We start from the raw sequence: 22,811 nt of genomic DNA, 5'->3' as shown, positions 1-22,811 counted from the left end.
TCAGACACGAGTGAGTGAGCATAAACACCTTTCTGCTTCAGACCCTCCCAAAGGAGTGAATCCCCAGGCTAGCAAAGGAACAGGCAGACAGCATGTTCCAGCTCCAGCCCAAGGGTGTCTAAGTCTCACTGCCGAGCATCAGGGGGCAAACAGCCACTGCCACAATATGCTTTATTTGTACAAGGAAGCTAAAACACACTATAATGCAGCTAATTGTTTCTGTTCATTCATAAGATCACTTTATTTGCCATATAACATTTCGTGTATTAGGAATTTGTCTTTTCGCATACCCCAACTTGCTCTCCACGAGACACACAGACAGGGAGAGAAGCCTGGGGTCAGAGCGCAGGGTCAGCCCTGGAGCAGTTGGGGTTAAGGAGTCCAATGGAGTAGGATTCCTCTGCCGGCCGCGGGATACGAACCGGCAACCTTCCAGCCACAGGAGCAGATCAAACCAGGTCATAGATGGGATTATTGGGAAACCATGATTGGTAAATGCCAGGAGGAAATTGGGCCAGGACACCTTAACTTTTTTGTCCCAGAGACCATTTCCCTATTGTGCTCTGTCATCAAGCGTACCTTTAACCTTAGAATAACACGTGAGATGTACAATAGAAAAACTACTCAGAGCTAAATTTATGACATAATCAGGGTCTTTGTAATGTACTTCTCATCTCACATAGTGGAATTCTTCAAAGAGCAAAATTTGGTAAATGAAGTTTAGTCTTTGTCAGGAGGATTCACAGTCGCTGTCCTACACAGCTCTGAAAGAGAATGAGGATGTACAGTATATCAAGTACCTAAAAAATTTGGAAGCAGTGTTCAAAATTATTCTGAGCAGTAACGAGAGATTTACAGCTTTTTAAAACTTTATTGAAATAAATACATTAACAAAAAACAAGGAAAATAAAAAAAGAAATCTACAGACTACCCAAAAATAATCCACATGAAAAAAACAACATTCAAGCAATTGTCTCTTTCTGTGCATCACAGTTACACCACAGACACTGACAGTAGTAAAGAGGAGGTTGCTGCAGTAGACAGCACACTTTGTGGCATCGCTTTCTATGCTCCTGGAGAGTTGCTTTCACTTGGTGATAAGAGGTATGTGGTTGTAATAAATGCCCATTTTTTAACAAAAAAGTTTAACCATTCTTTGCTCACCATTCCATGAGAATTCAAAAAAGCAGCTAAACCACAAAAAAGCATAACCCTCTTCACCAACTCACCCAGCTGTCCCCTCAGAAAGACAGATTTGGAAAATTATTTGAAAATCCGATTTAAAACCAATTCAAGTTAAGCGTCTTTTTGCAAGACGTTAGCAAGAATAACCCAATCAATCTCTTAGATGTTACAATGAATGGTCTTAAAGTAGTATCAACATAACATTTTATGAATTATGAAAGTATGTAAGGCAGATACTGAAAAAGTAAAAAGGATTTTACAGTAATACATACTTATCCCCCAATATTCAGCCAGAATGTTATAATAAATACTGCTATTGTCTGCATTTACATTTTATTTCGGTGTACGAATTAAGCCTTGTTTTCTAACATTTGTAAAATACGCATTTCAAAATCCATGTGACTTACAATGCTCTAAAACATGATTAGCTGCTTAAAGTTGCTAGAGAGCAAGGTACTACAGCAAGTCATTTTAGGCAATTTTTGATTAGGAACGATTCCGGAGTCAAACTCTGGTCTTAAGATAAAAAAGATACGTTTTTATTGCGTTGTGGTCATCAGCCAATCAGAGTGGTGCATGAATACATAAAACCAATGACTGGTGGGAGACACTGCTGTTAAAGCCACTGCCAGAGCTCGTATTTACATTGCAACATTCTGGCCTGCTCTAAAAAAGAAAAAGAGACTGTTAACTGCTTATAAAGTTAACTGTCCTATTCAGACACCTGCAATGTAAAAATTGTGCACTGTGTATTATATATTTGGAATACATAGAAGTGGAACCACAGCACAATACCGTGGACAATGATAGCCAATAACAGGGGTTATTGGGGTTATAACCCCAATATAACAGGTGTTATAACAGGGGTTATTGACTATAGCAAGAGTTCTGGCAGCTGATGATATGTATTGTGATGTCTTATGGGACTAGATTCTTTGTTCTGTATGCAACACAGGTCATTGCTACACAGTGTAGCTTTTAATGCACAGCAGCCTGAACAGGTAACTTCATAAGCACATCTCAAACATCTGTCACCGTTTCAAAACACCTAGATAACGTACACCTTGGAGGTGAGGGGAGCAAAACTCTGAACACATGCCTGTACCAGAGTCGCAGGCTGTAACACAAGGAAACATCTCTTCCTTCACCTCAAAACCAGAAAGCAAGAACAAATATTCTTGGTTTTATCATGGTCTCATGGTTTTCAAGACAACAAAACTTAAGCATGTCTCTCATGGGACCCCTATTTCTTTTACTACGGGCATTTAAAGCTGTTGTTTCATCCAATGGAAATATTTCAAATTAAATTCCTACATTATATAACGATAATGTGATAGGCTTTACTGAATTACTGAACTGGTAGGTGGCACACATATGTTGTACGGACATACATACTGGAAGATCAATTTAGCTGTGTCTTGATTCTGAAGTAATAGCTGGTTATTTTCACTAACCAGCGTCACAATCCGTAAATTTCACAGTTTCAACAGTTCCCTGTAAGATACATAATTAATGTTTCAAGTACGACGAACCTGTAATTTTTGGTTACTGCACATAATTAAGCACTTATTTATATAAGTTATATAAAACGTTAGTGCTGAAGAAATTCTTTGCCCACCCAGAAACCAGAAAAAATAGAAACTACTTCATACTCTAAAGACTTTAGTTAAAACTCTATATTCACATTGGCATTCAGACGTGATTTTTACGCTGAAGAGAGAAATGTTTCCGGAACTTTATTGTACACAACTTCAAGCCCAGGCTACTTTTCTTTTCGAGGGATTAAAGTTACTGCCCATGCTCAGTAGTACTTTTCTGTTATCTAATGCTGACTTGGAAAGTTTCCTAAATACTGTTTAAAAATGTATTTTTTTTAAAGCAGAACTTGATTATTTAAGTATGTAATATTCTGAAAATACTAAGACCTAGCTAAATCTATGACGGCAAACTACTCATGCTCAGTGTCCTGTGGAGACAGGCTAGGCTACTGACTATACCATTATTCATAGTGCTGACAGAGGAAGTATGCACTTCTGCTGCTGTGAAGCTTGGACCTGTAACACTGTAATAAATGTCACAAGGAGAAGACTCCAGATCCAGCCTGTGTGATGAGGAGCTATGAGGTACCCAAGGAGTTTACTCGTTTAGGATCGACAAGGCTCTGCAGCAATACTTTTGGATGGGCCCTGTCATCAATAAGCAGCACAGCAGACAACACTGACTCATTCACAGCAAAAAGCAGTGTTTTGTAATGGGGAAACTTTTTTCCCCAATTTGATTTTCCCTGCCATTGCAGCCTCAAAACTGTACACATTTCAGTCCCTGCTTGGTATATCTACATAACTGTACAGTACAGAATGGTGGGAACCACAAAGACAGTAGTATACTGTTTTACTGTCCACTTTTTTGTATTTGGAATAAACAACAGATAATCATTGCAACACTTTTTACCTGCTTAATTCAGGACACCATACACTATGTTTCCAGGTAAAACTTGATATTGTGGCTAACTGGCCTTGTAACATCAGTAGCTGACTATATTGCTAACATATGCTGTGTTAGCCTGGAGAGCTTGAGGCACTGTTACAATGTTTGTCCAAACTGAGCAAACATAGAGTTTTCATACCCTGAATGAACAGCCCAGTGCATTCCAAGTCACTGAAGCCCCCAGAACTGGAAACAGAGGAAAGGGGTTTTTAAAAATAACTACAAATACTCTGTACCTGTGCTAACTAAAAAAAGAATATCAGACAGAACTTCAAAAGGAGTGGGTTAGCAACACAGAAATGGGTGCAATTCAGCAAAGTTGAGACTAGAAGGAAAAATGGAAATTTTGAGGGTACAAGAAAATTAAATTGCATAGTACATATTTTCATTTGTGCTTGCTAAGGAGCTGTGTTCTCACCTTAGCTTAATTCAATTGTGTTCGTTTTATGGTGATATGTACTACAAAATCTACGGATGAATATGTAAGAACGCAAATTTTCCACGTAGCACCACATTATATAGCTTCTAAGTACAGGTACATTTTTTATTTGGAAACAAAATGTCTAGTTAGGCTTTAAGGATATGCGCACAATATGTGACTACGGGGTTACAGATTCTCGCCTCTAGTTTCACTCCAAGAAGGAAAAAGATTTTTTGTTTAAAAAAAAAAAGCGCACTGCTCACAACCGCAATAAACAAACCCCCCCAAAAAAAACAACTCAAAAAGGATAGGAAGAGAAAACCAGAAAGCGAAGTCACGTTCATTGTTGTGAGGTATCCAGCCCTCGATCGGTGTGGAGTGTCCGCGCGTGTGTTAATGGATGTCCTGTCTCAATACTGCTCAGCGTATGACTGGTGTGAGTGACCTGACGAAGACAAAGGCACGGGTTTTTTTTTTTTTTACACTCTTTTTAAGCATTCCCAGGGCACCAAAGTACACTGCAGATCCCTAAAGAGGGACTTTCGGCACTCTACATTTCGGCAGCGGACTGCTCCAGTGCGCTTCCTTTGGACATTATTGCTTCCAGGGAGCGGTCGGGGCAGCTCTGGCTACTCCGCTCCCGGTTCAGTGCGACCGCCGCGGGCTGCTCGCCCCGGGAGTTGAAGGCGGGGCAGGAGCGCGTCCGTGCATAGTTGTGCTGGCCCCCCGGGCTGCAGACGAGCTCGCTGACGGTGCTCACCGGCAAAGCCCGGGGCCTCCACCGCTGCAGCCTGTCCTCCTTGCACTTGATGGAGTACCACGTCAGGAAGATGAAGACGAAGCCCACGAACTTGAGGCTGGCGGCCAGCCCGAAGTAGACGAAGCGGAAGGAGGTGACGTCGTACTCCCAGCATGAGCCGTGCACGCCGCAGTCCTGCTGCCAGAGCATGCAGGTGGTGTCGATGACCGCGCCGAAGTAAATGGGCGTCGGAATGTAAGCTGACGGGAAGAAGGAGAGAAATATGAGGCTCCTGTCCTGCCCCAGGCGCATGACCTACACCGAGCGCTGTTTCCATCCTTCACGGCTCGCCCCGGCCAGGACGTGCGATTCTCCAAAACCATGAGGCAAAAAAGAAGCAATGATCCCCAAAGCCCGACAAGTTGAAGGGTATGGTTAGGTATAGGTAAACCATATTTAAGGTACAACCCCCACCCCCCAAATGTCTCATGGACAGAATCCCTTCTGATTTTTCATATAATCGACTAAATAATGACAGTAACAAGTCAAAAACAACTCTTTTTAGATCTAGGGAAACCACTGTCTTGTCCTGTCAGTGTTTTGACTCATAAAAAAGAAGTTCATTTGCTATTTTCAAACCTCAGACTGAACAACTTAGTTCTATGTGGAACAATGTGGCTGCCCAGATTCCAAACTGCGACTGTTCTCCCAAGGTGTATGACACAGGCTGAGAGCAGTCTCCTTCCCTGTTTAAATCAGGGGTTCCCAACGGCTATAGAGGCCCATACTCCTGCTGGTTTTCATTCCAGTTCAGCCTAATTACCTAATTGAAGCCTGCACTGAATTAAGAGGCTACTTGATTGTCACATTTGCAAGTATTGTTTTTCCACAATTTTAGGAGTTTTTGGGGTTTCATGTTGGTTAAGAAATCCAATAGTCACTTGGACGCTAGCTCTAGCAGGTTTAATACCTGAAAACAGTCACACAGTTTAAATTAATCCTGTGATTAAGACAATTACAAACTCAATGGTGTAGCTGACAACTTGGCTGGAACAAAAACCAACAGGTGTGTGGGTCTCCAGGACCAGGATCAGGATTGGGAATCTTCTCTCTAAACCATATACAAATCAGGGTATAAACCCTGTAAAAACGTCCAATTGACATGTTGTCCTTTCTGATATAGCATATAATTGACTACATAATGACACCAGCGAGACAAAAGGAGTTTTAAAGATCGAGGAAAACAACTGTCTTGTCCTGTCAGTGTTTTAACTCTAAAAAAGCAGTTTATTTCATACTCTTCAAAACTCATACAAATAGCTCAACTCTGTGCAACACCAATATTCACCATTAGATGGCGCAGGTTCACCACACTGTATAGTCCCGCAATAATTCGCTGGAGACCTACTGCAACTCACCAAGAGTTCTTAGAAGAACAAACTGCATTCCCAGTGCAAATGGTCTCTCCTGCTCATCTACTGACCTGGAAAATGGAAAATATGAGATGGATTTATAATTTATAAAGACCTGTAGAGCCCAGTTACAGGATATAGATACCAATATGTGCATTAATAAAATCCGTGTCCATCAGTGAATATTCTGACAAACTAAGGCACCAGTTGCAACATTACTGTACTTTTATTTGACTAAAATCCCAGATAAACCATATCTGCTTAATTTAGATATCAGATATGCATTATTTAAACTTTACTCGTAACAGAGTAGGGGTATAGCACAATAAAGGGTACTAAAAACATGCACTTGAGAATGCCTAGAAATACAAAAACATCAAACAGTAGAAAGTAAAACACGTTGTGGGTTAGAATAAAATGTTAAAATATGGACCATTTTCCTAACTTTACCAGCCTTCATACCGCAACATGTATATGTAAAGCTAACAGTATATGACAAAGTCAATATAATAGCTAGAGTAGTTCGATTTGCTGCGACCTCCATTGTGGTTATGGCATCTCTGGGTGCAAACAGAATATAAAAATAATCAAATTTTTGATGGACAAAGTAGGCCTGCAGACAAATAGAAGTTCTCCTTAGGCAACATTTCCAAACTCTGGCCCCTTCTTAATAGCCATTCTAGACAACGTCTAATTTAAACCCAGGTACAGTAGTCTCCTGTCTAGACTATCACAGCTCCCTCCTGGCTAGCCTCTGTGCTAAATCTTCTCCTTATTCCAGGATCTCCACTGGCTCCCTGTTATCACCTCCATGTGACTCACAACCTTAGCTGTCACCTCATACTGCTCCTTCCTGTCGTCAGTCTGTTATCTCACCCTTTTGCTACTCTTTCTGTACCTCCATTTCCACAACCACTCATTATTTACCCTCCGCTCTACAGCCTTGGCCCCTCTGTCTTAAAAGGACCATTCAGCATCTCCTCGAGAATCATCCGATTGGACAGCAGCTTAACGTTTCTACAGATGATTGTTTTTTGTTCTTTCCACATGTAAACTACTGTACACATACATAGTGCCTTGCAAAAGTATTCAGGGACTTCCACTGATGCTGCTGAATTGCAGATGATGTATATGGAGTTTTTTTAATGAGTATATTTAATCAAAACCCAAATGTCCAAACTGAAAGCTTTTAGGAGTAAAAGAAGTTAAAGGTCAGCAAAAAATCAAAAGGAAAAATCAAAACCTCAAACCCAGTTATTCTATTATCATCACTCCCTTTGATATGGCAAACCTAAATTAGTTCAGGTGCCTAAAATCCCTTTGACAAGTCACACAGTTAGTGGTAGTGCTTGTGTCTGTGCAATACGGATTCCCATTATTTCAGAATAAATGCACCTGTCTCTGTAGGGTGCCTCACTCAGGAGGTGGATTTCAAGCAAAAAAGTCATCCATGAAGAACGAGAACTATTCAAAACAACTGAGGGAGAGAACAGCACAGAACAGTAGAAAGGGATAATAATTTCCAAGACAAGCCACATCCCTTAGAACATGGTGAAGTCAATCATTAAGAGAAAGATGTACCACGCCACCCAGACATTGGCTAGGTCAGGCTGCTCCTTCAAATGGAACTCCCAGGCAAGATGGAGACTGGTTAGGGATGCCAACGGCAGCTTTGAAAGACCTAGAGTTCAAAGGCTTAGATGGGAGAAAATGCCCATAAGTCAGCAATATCCCACTCTATACACAAAGCTGGCCTGAATGACAGTAACAAAGCTTTGAAGTGACACAGCAACATGAGGCAAAAAGGTTTTGTGATCAGCTTGGCAATATATTAGCCATAGTACTTGAACTGAATTGCCAAGTGAGGTTATAGGTCTGCTTCTCACTGAAAGGGATTGATGAGAAAATGGGCAGAGCAACATACAGGCAAATCTGTTCAGTCTGCTAAAGACTGACCTTTCAGCAGGAACATAGCTCAAAGCTCAAGGACAAAGCTACAACTGAGTGGTTAAGCAGAAGAAAGTCAATACCCTTGAGTGACTGAAAACTGCTGTCCATCAATGATTCTCAACAACTTGACAGTTTGAGCAAGGCTGCAATGGAGGACAGGTGATTATTTAACTATTGTGCACAGTTGGTAAGATACTCTGGTAAAGAGATTGATCCAAGAAGACTCGAAGCTGTACTGAGATGGGACATCACTTGGAAGGACACAGATACCCTTTCAAGGCACTGTATATCGTACATTGACCTGGATAAGGGCATCTGCCAAGCAAATCAACACGTACACGTACAGACAGATATCGCAGCTCCTTACCTGAGTGTTACAATGATTGCTGACGGCTGCGCACAAGCAGTAATGAGAGTGACGATGAAGAGGAATATGAGGAAGGGGATGAGCGTGTTGCAGGTGCGATCACACTTCCCCGACACAGCATAGCCATTCTCGTTCAGGTAGGTCTTCACAATGACCAGCTGCAGCTGGCTGCGCTGCCCCGCGGTGGGGGGAGTGATGACCTGCCTGCTCTGCACACAAGCGCAGTCTGTGTAGTTCCTGATCTGCACACAGGGAGAGGAGGGCCACATGAGCTCACAGAGCACAGGCACGTTTTTAATCCACATTATACCCATTTTAACACTGTACCTCAATGATAATTCATTATAAATTAATATTAATAATTGCTTACACTTATATAGCGCTTTTCTGGACTCTCCACTCAAAGCACTTTACAGGTAATGGGGACTCCCCTCCACCACCACGCTCACCACACACAAGCTCTCAGTGGGGAGGAGAACAGAGTGATGAAGCCAATTCATATTTGGGGATTATTAGGAGGCCAATGAGAAATGTGGCCAGGACGCCAGGGTAACACCCCTACTCTTTTCAAGAAACGCCCTGGGATTTTTAATGACCACCTTTTTTTTTTTTAAAGTATAGTGTCCCCATCACTATACTGGGGCATTAGGACCAGCAGCATCCTTAGTTTTTCCCAGGAGGTCTCCATCCAGCTACTGACCAGGCTCACACCTGCTTAGCTTTAGTGGGTTGCCAGTTGTTAGTTGCAGGGTGATATGGCTGCTGGCACAATGTCCACATGTCCTTCACAACGGAAATTGTTGTGCTTATACTCTGTCTAATATTCTTTCTTTGGAATCATCCCATCATCCAGCATATTGACAGAAAGTCATTTGAAATACTAAAAAAAAACATGAGGAAATCTACATTGAAAAACTACTTGCACCATCCAAGACCGAGATCCACAATTTCAAGATAAGCGCACAACATAACCAGCACGTTTTTCTGAAATATCAATGTTGCAGTTGCAAAATCTATGAAAAAGGTAAATCTTTAACTTTGAAGTTCATTTCTGGGAATTATTTTTACTTAATGTCTTTTTCATGCTAAATAAAACAGAAGAAAACATCCAAGAGTTTAGTTAAAACAAGACATATGCCTTTATAACATACTAATAGTCATTACTGGTAAAATGAATGGCTAATTCAAATCCAACCATGGGAATGACTGCAGATACGTTAAACAAATTAATGATTTGTGTAATTGAACTGATTTATCCCAGTTCTTCAAGTGCTACTGGAGACCTAGAAAACTTGTGGATACAGTAGCAGTCCACAACCACGATTGTTCACTCTGATCCAGCAGATTACATACCCTGTTCAACAAAGAAACATGCATTACCCTTACTAATGATTTGTTTTAATATGAATCCACATCATCCAGGACTACAACACAGTGCTTTCTTTGCATGTTACTCTATAAAAAGCCCCTTATTTTACCTCTGTCAATCAAAAACAGCTATATATTAAAACGGTCCAGTAGTTTAAAATACCACAGACAGAAATCTGTATGCACTGATGTTCTAACAGCAGACATGGTCTGCTATAGTAGTAGTCCCATAGCTCCGTTTTGAAGTGGGAGTTTTTGGGTGGGAAAGTTAACTCTCGAAGTCCCTGGTCTTTTAGGGACATGGCACATCTGGTTATCTGCTAGGCGAACACCTGTGAACAGTCACATCTGACACAAGACTCTCTAGCTTTCTGGAGTCGAGTTTTCTTTAGCATCTAGGGAAATCCACTGCTACTTAGTGCTTTGAAAGGAAACTGTCATTGCTTCCTGGCGGCTTTGGATCAGTAAATTGGATTCGAAACTTAATCCTGAATTCCTGCCCCCACCGCACACAGCTTTCTGCTCAATGTCAAAACTCAAACAACATTTTGGGTAAGCTGCTTACCTAAAGAAATCTAGCACCGAATTAAAGCAAAAAACATCTGACAGAAAATATATATACATCATCCATCCATTTGTCATGGGGATAAGGCACAACTCCTCTACTCAATATGAATGCAAATAAAATCCATTTAGATTTCATTAGTATTTAGATGATTAGTATTAACCATATACCTTCTGACAAGATGTTTTTTCTTAATAAAGGTATTAAATGCACTACATCAACAACAACAAACAATAGCATTTGAATCCAGATTTCTTTCTAGATACTTCCAGCTGTGCAATAAAATCTCGGGAACAAACCTAGGTGGGTATATAAGGATTTGTTTATTTTGTCCAATCAAATGATAGAAGACTGGCAGATGAATTTATACACTTTATGGAAGACTACAAGCAGGTCATTTTCTGGTCATTTTTGCTGTACATGTTTTTGCGGTTTTGTTCATTTAAGGGTTTTCAACCAGAGGCAGTGCATTACTGTAGTTGTTGCTAACGTTGAAGTACATACTGTAATTTAACACTTCAAATATTTTTTTTTTACTTAAAAAACTACATGTAAACAAGTTATGAACTTTCTTTAAAAATCCCAGATTTTGGCCAACCAAGAGATGCCACTCTTCCCTATGGGCCAGATTTTCCAATGGATAACTCAGTATGGTGACTGGGGACACCGCTGTAGGACTTGTCACCCTGCGGATGGGACGTTAATCCCTGTTCCCAATTACTTGGTCATTAAAGTTCCCAGGACAGTATTTAAAAGAGTTGGAGTGTTAACACTGGTCTCCTGGCTAAACTGCACTGTGGGCTCAAACAATCAGATCTTCCTAAAGATCCGCCCTTAATTCAACCAGTGGGGTGATTTCTCAATCTCCACCTTACTGGCTGTACAGAACGCCTAACACAAGTCACCCAGGTGGGGGCTGCACTTTCATGGAGGATGAACTCCTCTACTGTATTTTTAACCACTTTGCAATCTTTCGCCATGAAAAGCACTACATTAATACATTGAACTGTTTTTAAATTATGATTGCTTGACATTTGAAAAATTAGCATTGGCTCTGAGAGTTGCTTGTTACGTAGAAAACAGGACTTAGGGTCGGTTAGGTTAGGACTCGGATTCCAACTTCCATCTTCAAGGGAGGGGTTTAAATCCCAGGTGAGACAACTGTACCCTTGAGCAAGATAGTTCAATCGAATTGTCCCAGCAAAGTACCCAGCTGTACAAATGGGTGCAGATGTAAGTCTCTTTGGATAAAGCCTCAGCCAACTAAAATCAATAATCGGTAAACATGAAATATACCATAATACGAAAATATTACATATAACATGAAATGTAATAAGTGACACATTGTATTTACATGATGAAATGCTGATAAACATTTTTTTTCATTCATGAAGAAGAAATCTTGCAGGGTGTGAACCTTGAATGTGGCCAATGCTCTTTTTTTTATTGTTTATCAGTACACAATTCACACGTGGGTCTTTGGGTGACAAACCCTGGCTAGTGTCCACCTCGCTTCTGCAGTCCTTACTTTGCCGAGATTCAGATAGCTCACAGGCTATTTTTTTTTTTGGACACACGGGCATCTCTCCGAAGCCTAGTGTGGGTAATACTCACCCCTGCGCTGTCGTTTCCCACGCCGCTGCACCCAGCCAGGCATGGGTTGAAGTATGTAATCCCATCTGACCCACAGACAGGGGCATACTCATGGATTTTACACCCACAGTTCACGTTGCAGCTGCCTGTCAGGTTTCTGTGCGCCATGGTTAATGTGGGACTAGGAAGAAAGACAGACAGAGAAAGACTGAAACAACAAGCTCTCAAATCCCATTGGAAACACAGGGCTGGCTCAGTCTCCTCTGATAGCGAAGCCAAACCAACAGCTGAATCTGCTGGCATGTGACTCCACAGCGTGTCCTTTGAAAAGGGAACAGAAATATTAAAGCTGGCACTGAAATTTTCGGACAGTTTTGTAGCAGGCACAGGATACTACAGAAGTCTTACGGAAATCTTGTTTCCACAAATTCTATATTTGCTCAAAAGAAAACAGGACTACAGATGAACAAATTCTATGTCACAAGGAGCTGAAAGTCAAAGAACGCAATACCATGAACCTCTCACAAGAACACAGAGTTTGCAAAACCAGAGAAGATCATTACACTTCAAAAGAGAGGAGGCACTTTGACAGCTTTGTGGATACTTTATTCCAGGTTCTCACAAATCCACTGCACTCTCCCAAGCAGAGAACACCACAACAATAAATTAATAATAATAATAATAATTACTATTTTATTAATTTTAAAACAAAATCGCATTCCAGTTATCCCCACAGTAGAACTTAGAAAATAATCAGAACGAGCTATTTCCGATGACACTCCTGTGATTTAAGGGAAAATGAGACCACCGCTTAAACGCAAAAATACGTAGCAAAGAGAAAACATCTCAGAAAAAGCTTCTTATTAATGATTCAAGGATCTCATTCCTGAAGTATCCTAGGGAATTGCTTCATCAGCATGGCTGGATAACACTCCATACCTGTACAAACTGCTGGGTACAGAGATGTCTCCTGTTTTCTGTGCTAAACCATTTACAAATAAATAGCATAACAGCCTGAGCTCAAGCACTGTGATAAGCAAAACACACAGCAATGCACATCTGAGCCAGACAAAAGTCATCCTTCTATTGTGACAGTAAAAACAAATATCAGACTTAATGAGATATCCAAAAGAAATAATGAATATTACATAAAGTATGTCAAATATAAATGTTGTGACACAAGCCATATAATTCTGCATTTTTACTGTAATTTGATGACCTGGCCTGAGCTGCAGGCACATTACATGAGCATTTAGTGAGACACTTGGCTCAGCTACAAGGCATGACTGGGAAGAATTCCTGGGATGGCAGCTAGGGAGCTTAAAATGTTAGAAGGCACAGTATGCTCACCAAGCTGCTGTGTTTAAAATCACTGGAGACCTATCGGCACATAGTGCACTGACTGGGCAAGCCTCTGAGGAATGCACTTGCTGGGAGCTTCATGAAAACGTGTACACCTGCACCTTCTGCTCAGACTGGATTTGTCTTTTTGTTTTTAATTAAATCGTCGTTTTTTATTCAATTCATTGTTTCTTTCTTGCAGCCACACAAAAATGTGCTCAACAGCCTTTTCGACCCGACCTTTTAATACCGAAAAAACAAAATGCCACTCTCCTTTCACTTTGATAGCTTGATAAGGAACGTGCACATCCCTAACTCTTTGTCGGTTTGTGCCCCTTAGCAAACTGGTGTTTACGTACTGCTGTAGAGGTTGGTAATGGTCACTGCAAAATCATTTATTTAATTTTTGAAAAGACTGTAACACCAGAAAATAGTGCGATTTTATGCTATGTATGCACTCTGATGTCACACTATGGGTACTGGCAGAAACCTAAAACACAGGGATGTTCTTTTTCCTCTTGCAGAGGAATCATTTAACTACAGAGAACAGCTTTCTGAACTTGGATGATCTCTACAAACACTTAGAGACAATGAGTGGGCTCAGACTCTGGGTCAACCGATACTGGAAGGCCAAACGAGACTCTGGACTTAGACCTCATTTTAGGAATTGCAAAAGAATTTACCTTAGATGTTCAGGAGGAGCAAAACAGCCTTTTGCTTTCGATAATGTTTTAGATTCATGGAGCCACCCTATACCCGATTTAACTCACACAATCACACCAAATTATCATAAGCATTTTTGCTTGCTTGTGTCAAGCAGGAGCCAGAAGCATAGGCTGCAAGATGAGACAGACAGCACACAGCTGCACTCTCACTGGACAGGATGTTTTTGTCCATTGCCGGGCCACAGAGAAAGGGGCAGTTTAGACTGACCAATCACATGTAACCTGTTTTTGAGACGTGGCAGGAAACCAGAGCACATGAACACAGGAAAAACATGAAAACTTTGCAAAGACTCCTAGAACTGGAATGGAGCCCTGAGCCCCCAAAACCCCACAGGGCTCACTGTCATACCAGTGCCAACTCTGCGTATAGTTTTTGCGTGAGAAAATTACAGCACAGCCGTTGGAAGCATGCATCCTTACCCTGTAGTGTAAGGTATATTGATGCCTCCGAGGTTAATGCTTTCACAGCCCACGATGAACAGTGTGGAAAAGCACAGCAGGGACACACCACTGCATATCATGGCCAGTTTCGCCGACTCTCTTGCACTGAGCTTCAGTTTTTTGATGATGTAGCCTCCGAGTACAATGCCAACACCGGCACTGGGCACTATGATAACACCTGAGAAAACAAGGGCAAAAATGAAATTAGTCCCATTGATTAAAAATAGAAACTCAGCAATTCAATGCAGCGTGCACTTGGTGTGATTCCTTAGAGAAAAGAGGACATCTGCTAACCCAGTGCCAACTAAGAACACAAGGTTCAGTTTCAGCATGTTCTTGTTTGTACGTTGCAATACATAAGAGACTGACTGAGATTAACCACAATGTCCACTGGATTTTCAAGTTCCCCGTGTGTTAGCAAAGTACAAGATTAATGTTATACACATACTGAGGATAATACAAAAATGAGTGGGGCACACATTTTTAAATTAACATACATCATAAATAAACACAGTAGATATGCACAAGGATAGAAACTTTACCCTAAGAGTAGATAGCAGAGCCAAGCATCAGAATGTAGCAAAGGGCTCTGTCAGTTTGCTGCACATGCTTGCAGAAAAGTACAGCTAATTGACAGGATTTGAAAGTCAAAGTTCACTGCCGGCAATATCAGGCCTGCGTCTCAATCTGCACCCTGAGGATATTGGACTGCTCTGCACATGGCTGTCCTTACGTCCTCAAAGTGCAGCATATAAAAAACAAATCTGCTTACCAATGAAATGTCATTTGTGCTACTATTAGAGGAAGATGACACTTTTAAATGAAACATTTCAGGGAGGACTGTTGAAGCAAGACTGGAATCTTTCAGTACAGTATAGTAACATTATATTTGCAGCAAATTTAGTTTCAGTCAGACGTACGTAAGATTGCAAAGCTAGCTGCTCAAATTAGCTCATTTCAGTAAAAATGAGGTCACTATGAATTAAATCTATGAAAACAGTAATAGAAAACTCAAAAGCAACTCAGCGCTTTTAAGAACAAAAAAAATTATTTTCACTGGGTTTGGCTCCAAAGATCGAAGACTAAGACATACTAATCTGTAACATAACCTTGAGAGTGAACACTAATGAAAGAGCAGGTTTTGTTCTCTTTGCATTCTGAATACAAACATCATAAAAAAATAAGACGTACAGAATGTACAGCAAAGCCAGACCAAGTCAAAGTGTATGACACTGTCCTAACCCCAATACAGCTGGTGAAGAATATCAAATAATGCTTTCATAGAATTGCTTTTCCTTAAAACTGATACAGTCGTGTTAAAAAATGATCTGAACCATACTGAGAATGTGCTGATAATCCTTGGATATACAGCAAAAACAGATTCATTTAAATAAAGACATCACTGTATCAATTGTACAGTTCACTTGTGCACCCTTATCTAAAAAGCCTGCATTCAGCTTTTTGTCAATAGAGCACATTACAAAATCAGCTGAACATAGGATTGGAAAGAGGCCACATGAGGACAATCAGACTGACACAGCAAATGAAAAGCTCACTGCACTCAAGACAAGGCTGGAATGACTGAATCTTTTAAGTCTGGAAAAAAAACCTATGAGGATGATTAATTGATTTAAGATTCTCAAAAGGGCTTAATGAAATCAAATCATTATTTCAAACTAAGAAAAGACCAATCCTAGACAGTATGAACGTTAATCAAGTGCAACTGATTTCAAGGCTAAGAGCAGGAGGCATTTTTAAAAAACAAATAATTATAGGAGTCTTGTCAAATCTGCCAAATCATGTTTGGTTCAACAGGAGCCACAGTGCTTGTCATGAATCATGAAGGTGCCAACAGCAAACTAAGAAAGATGGACTGAACAGTCTCATCTCATCTGTAATCTTTTTCTTGATATGGTAAAAATGTCTGACTGCAAGCATATTCACATTTATTATTTTTTTCAGGATAACTTGACCTTGTTTTAGAAAACCAATACCCTATATACAATAACTATTCACAAAAATGTTCTTAATAAAACACGGGATTATGAATCCTTTTCCATACCATAAATGGGTAATTCAATAAAAATCTACATACTGTATATAACCCATTCAGCACTGACATTAGGAATCTCCATCTTTAAGATACTGCTTTTTTTAAAGTTTCAGTAAGCATGCATTCCATATATCACCATCCCTGAAGAGCATCCCTGAAGAGCAGCATCTGTATTATTTATTACTTATGCATTTCTAACATGCATGCAGTGTGTGTTGTCTTGTGAACTTCACAGTTCACAGGACCATTCTTTTTCAAATTTAACAGTCTTACCGTGTGCACACATGCTGAATGTTATTGAATCTGCAGAGTGTAGAAGATTGGGGGGAAAAAATACCACTTTTTGCCACAGTTTATACCTGAACCTCTTCCTTTCCTGACAAATACATTGAAAAAAAAAGCCTAAAGTATTTCTTCTTTTGAAAAAATGGCCATACCAGGGATGATGTAGGTACAGGAAATGTGGAATAGATTCATTTCACTCTTTTATCCTCATAAACCAACCGAAGTTCCAGGGTCATTATGTCCAGAATTGAACAGAATCTAATGTAGTCAGGAAAATGATGCAGATAGTCTAAGAATCTAAGAAGATGTATACAATATATTAAGTAAGAGTAATTCTAACCATCCATGTAGTACTCCCCATACAGAGATGTCCATCCAGCATGGATGAGATGTGGGGGCTGTGCAGTGGCTCTGTGGCTAAGGATCCGGGCCGGAAGGTTGCCGGTTCGTATCTCGCTCCTTTGGGCCCCTGAGCGAGGCCCCTAACCCCAGCTGCTCCAGGGGGCGCCGTATAACTGGCTGACCCTGCGCTCTGACCCCAAGCTTTTCTCCCTGTCTGTGTGTCTCATGGAGAGCAAGTTGGGGTATGCGAAAAGACAAACTCCTAATACAAGAAATTGTATATGGCCAATAGAGTGATTATATCTTATCTACATGATGTAGCTGTCGAACCAGAACACCAGGAGCTCTCATTACTACTGACAGGCTTCAGGAGGGGAACAAATTGCAAAAAAAATAAACATTGCAATCACCAGGAAACTCTCCATAGGGTCACTGGGACAGAGGCCAAGCAACTGCAGCACTATTTTACTGATAAGAAAGCTCAGCTGGCATATTTAAAAAAATATTTTCTTTGTTCCTGACACAAAAACAAAGTATCCAACATGTTCAATATTTACAAGATCACACATGCAAATCCTTTTGTGCATTTAATTCAAAAACTAGAAGCAAGAACAGACAATATGCCTGTGATGCTGTGGACTGAAAAATGCCACAATAATCAAAATAAAGGCAAAATGAGTTTAACAGGGACACACAAAACAAAACAAAAAATAAACATGAAAAAAGCAAAGAGCTCATGGTGAGTTAATTCATAATCCAACAGCCAAAAAATCATTGGCTTTAAAATTCAGGGTACAAATTTAAAGAGTGGAAAATACTGTACTGTTATTGCACAAGCATTAACTAAATGAATGGCTTTATCTATTCAAAATATTACAAACTAAGGTAATCTGGATGCTAACTCATAACTAATGTTAAAGGGGAAATTTAGTCCAAACCAAAAATCAAACCAAACGGCAGTTCATGCCTATGGGGTCACTGCAATGCAATGCAATGCAGTCAATCGTCCGATTGACTGCATTGCATTGAAACCAAAACACCTCCATAACACCAGTCATCGTAAACATCAACCTGCTTAATGCAGCCTGCTGAGCAAGAAAAGATGCTTCCTACTAGTACAAGCTATTGTTGTTTCCCTCGACAAAAACAGATGTGCCCATGAACACTGCAATGGGGTGAAGTGAATGAGTATGTCATTACCACACCTTCCTGCAGTTACTAACAAAAGGCATCTTCCCCTTTCCCCTGTCTCAGGAGGCTGTACTGAGAGCACTGGCAATGTGGCACGACAGAGAGGTTTTCAAGCCTCCGATTACTATACAGTGACCTTATACTGCAAGTTCCAGGCAGAAGTTTAGTACAAGCCTTTTACACCAAAATCAAGATTTTTGTTTTGGACCTTCATGAAGCAACAAGTTTACAAGAGGGCCAGAAAAATGTTATTGGCGGTCATCTCACTGCATTCTTTTCAATTTCACAGCCCCGTCCGCTGAGTTTGTCAGCCGGCGTCCTTCTGATAGAGCTAGCATGATTACATCATCTAGAGAAGAACTCACGACGCGCAGCTCACAGTCCTGAACGCGGCGAAGGCCTTCGTACAAATACAAACTGCTTTTGAGAGGGAAGGGGCTGCCCTCACCCTCTACGCAAATCACTTGATGAAATGTCTGACAGAGGTTTTACAAAATACCCATTTCTCTTAGCTTGGATTTGGATATATTATCTTCGATAGAGATTTTTTTTATAGAGTAAATAATAAGTGACAAGATCCAGTATTAGTTCATTTTGGTACCAACTGTCAGTTCAGGACGACACCAAAATTACATGCTTCATTTGTCTTTACCTCACTTGACTGAGGGCAGCGGGTAATGGCTTCTTTTTGGGTGGAACCTTACTTATGTTCCAGTTATAGTGGGAGCCATCCCTGTGAATCAGGCCAAAGGACCAGGCTGCGAGGCCAGAGACATGGATAATGAAGGGAATGAAAGTGTTAAAGTCCTGTTTTTGTAGATGTTCAAAATCCCAACAAGTAGAGGCTTCACTTCCCCCACTAAATATGAATTTCAAACACATATTCAAGACAGAGACGGTGTTTTCTTTCTGCAGCACATGGTCTGGATTCACAAAACCTTTACACAACACCACAATAAAGCCCTCTGGAAAACAAAGGAAGGGTTTTTACTCGATCAATATGTACACGAGGAGAACCAATCTACCAGCGCCGAGACCCCTTGCTTGTTTGCAATTGCTGCGATGGCGATGTCTTACCAGTGTAAATGCTTGCATTGGATGCTGGAATGCCAAACTGAGACTCGATGAACTTGGGAATGAAGGTTATAAAGGCAGTGACGATGGCACTCTCTGCTGTGTATGACAAGCTCACAAATAGGAATGTCATATTGCTTAAGATCCTGACAGCAGCTCTGGGTAGGTCTGACAAGAGAACAGAAAACAGCCACAGATGAGCAGAAGCCAGGGACCATGAGGAGATTCCTATACATTGACAGAGCACAACAAATAAATATCCTGTCAGGTGACGGTAATCTACAGGTATTGTGTGGATACTGTACACACCACCTCTCCATCTGAACACATGTTTTTAAAATGCTCTTAATAACTGGGCCCCATGTACTTCTGGCTTGAAGAAAAACATAATATATCAGTGAACATGAATAAAAGAACTTCATGCTTGTTATTGTCTAGGGCATAGACCTAAGAAAAATGATTTTGGAAGAGTCACATGATGTAGTTTCTGAATACACTGCAGAACTGATGTACTATTTGCTCATCAGGAAGAAATGAGCAAAAGACAATGTGAGAACTGGGCTTGTAATACTACAATGCTTTAACAGAATAAGAGATGATAAAATACAGAAAACAGATCTAAAATACCCAACTGTGTTGATGACATTTACAAAAACATTTGTTGTTGATTTTTAAGTCACATTATCTTAAATTATTATTTGGAAATTATTCCAAATCCATCAACAAAATACATTTTCTAAAATCATTTGGGTCAAACCAACGGTTTAATGGGTAACCATAAAATAGCATAGTTCTACTATAACTCTAGTTAACATACAGTAACTATACCATCACAATATGAACACACAGGTTTTGCTTTCATTATCTTTTGAACCCTTATAGACACTACAGAAAATCTAAGGAATGTGCAGTGTTTTACCGTATAGGGTGCCCTTACTGACCAGAAAAACTGAAGCAGCTGACTTTACTTTCTTCTATCCTGAAATAATATGCTGAGAAAGAATGAGCCTAACTCCACTTGTTGTAGGCTCCCTTGTTGTAGCATTCACAGTCTTTTGTATTATTCCACCTATTACATTATCCATATTACATTTGGTACCATGCAATTCTTACCTTGAGTGAAACTGTCCCTCTTTAGTTAGTTATTGTCTTTTACCACATTCCCCTGAAAGGGTTTCTGACAATTGCCGTTATGAGGCTGTTACTAGGCAACAGGCAAACTCCAGTGAGGTCATGTCTGAATCAGTAAAAAGCCACATTCACTCAAGTAAAAAAAAAAAAACATTGTTCAATCTGTTTACTGGGAGATATTATTGACAGGTGTAAAACAGTTTTATTAAACTAAAAGCCAAAAGAATCAAAGTGACAATTTCTGAGTACTGATGGCTCCCTTAATACCCATAAATTATTTAAATGAAAATACTTTTAAAAACTGCTTCATGTCTTTATTAAAGTGTGTGATCAAATTGCATTTTAATTAAAACCTCTACCCATAATAACATATTAAAACAAACTTTGAACTGAGACAAACCGAGTCAGCTCATTTTGAATGACTGGATTGTTGTAGAATCCCTATAATTCCTCATAATCAGACTTTAATTTGCTCCAGAATGTTTAACTTAGACTAGTTTATACTGAAACCCTGTAATTCAAAGAAGGCTTTCAGGACAGCTTTGACAAAAAAAGGATTACATGTTAATTTGGGTACTAATTAGTGGTGGGGGTTATTTATTAAGTCTTTAAATTTAATTATATTGGATATTTTGAAGTTTAATCTTATTCAGCATGAGATGTGAACAATAAGGCTATAATTGGGTCACAGAAATTTAGTGCAGTCTTTTGTTAAGTCAAAGTTAATTTTCTTAAATGCACTTGGGATTTAGCTGCTACAGAAACTATAGACTGTTTAAGTAATTAAACGTTGTTATGGGTCAAAGACCCATCTATAACATCTGTCAGTTAAGAAAGAGTTGTGGTTTAAAATAAAATGATAATTTATCATTTAGCCAGCAATCATTTTCCAAAGAAGAATCTATACAGTACATATACTTACACAGCCATCATAACTAATATGGAGCTACTGGTTCCTAAATATGCTACTATGATCTGGTACCAGTTATTTTAAATCCAAAACCTCTTGACATACTAGAGCTCTGTCCAGTCTCTGGGGTGCTGTGTGATATTCACATGGATGGAGAGTGTTCAACAGAGGCCAGATATTGGATTTAAGCAGAGCAGTTTTCCTCAAGCCATTTTCTCGATGGACACTGACCGATACTGAAATCTACTCAGTCACCCTGTTAATTTGCATTTTAACAAACATCATTATTTAACAGGGCTTAAAAAAACCTCGTACTCCAAAACTACTTATGGGCAGAGTGTATATTTAAAGTTGTGAATAACCCCTGGCAGACCACTTACTTGGCAAGTGAATGGAAAAACACCTAGTAAAGAGCTTATTAAAAATAATAGCTAAAACTAAGTAGGAAACAATTACAGTTTACTTCAGTTGAAAAACATGGTTTACATGTTAAGATGTATTAAATCATTTAACTGATATACAATACTTCAGTAGGCAAGCTGTAGTACAGTATACACTACATATTTATATGGGCACAACTAATGACAAGTTTCATATCACCAATACAGAAAATTGGGAGTACATTCCAGTCAGCATTTTAGGAATGGCCATCTTATTGGCTTCCCAGCATTTTGCAATGGAATTTTACAACCTTTTTCAGAAGGAATCCAAACACGTTTCTCATTCACTTTTGTTCTGGTTTTATTCTACAATATATTTCTTACTTTGTTCTGATACAATGTTACAGTACTTTTTGGTTTCATTAACTATCATAGGCTTTTTTTCCCTCTCTCCTCAGGAGTAGGAAATCCTCATTTTCAAATCCTAGTTTCAATTTAAACAAAAAACATACAGTAATCTGCTTTGAATCTAGCATAGCATTTCTCAACTCAGATCTGAGAAAGATAATGTTTGTATCTTTTCCTTTCCATAAGAAAATGGCATCGAAAACATTTACATTTTAGTATTTTTTATTACATTGTTTATGACATTTATTTGTTTTATTGTTATTATATTTTGTGTTATTACAACATAAGAAAATAAGTGAACTGATAAATGTTCTACCCTTTGGAAATGGTACCATTTGCAAATTAATTGCTGTACTGTTTTTAGATATTTCATTTAGGAATTTAATTTCGGAGGGTGGGGTTAGTAAATGAATGTTTGCTGTAGTTTCCTTGACATTACACCA

At 39.7% G+C, this 22,811-nt stretch overlaps 1 protein-coding gene across 4 annotated transcripts in view; it reads right to left on the bottom strand.

Moving 5' to 3' along the window:
* Window positions 1–851: 851 nt before the first annotated feature.
* LOC148655594 (solute carrier organic anion transporter family member 5A1-like) overlaps window positions 852–22,811 on the bottom strand; it is a 56,295-nt gene continuing 34,335 nt past the window's right edge. For 3 of the 4 annotated variants that reach the window (XM_088642279.1, XM_088642281.1, XM_088642280.1), the window contains 6 exons: window positions 19,543–19,707; window positions 14,574–14,772; window positions 12,109–12,268; window positions 8,562–8,803; window positions 6,251–6,315; window positions 852–5,092 (listed from right to left, as the gene is read on the bottom strand). In XM_088642279.1, coding sequence (XP_088498405.1) covers window positions 4,644–5,092; window positions 6,251–6,315; window positions 8,562–8,803; window positions 12,109–12,268; window positions 14,574–14,772; window positions 19,543–19,707 — 1,280 coding nt within the window. In that variant the 3' untranslated portion in view covers window positions 852–4,643. The remainder of the gene's footprint in view (window positions 5,093–6,250; window positions 6,316–8,561; window positions 8,804–12,108; window positions 12,269–14,573; window positions 14,773–19,542; window positions 19,708–22,811) is intronic. The other variant, XM_088642282.1, reaches the window with a different exon arrangement.

Source organism: Lepisosteus platostomus, chromosome 8, assembly GCF_059453375.1.
Source record: "Lepisosteus platostomus isolate fLepPlt1 chromosome 8, fLepPlt1.hap1, whole genome shotgun sequence".
Classification (NCBI taxonomy): Eukaryota; Metazoa; Chordata; class Actinopteri; order Semionotiformes; family Lepisosteidae; genus Lepisosteus; species Lepisosteus platostomus.
This window is presented reverse-complemented; position numbering and strand designations above follow the sequence as displayed.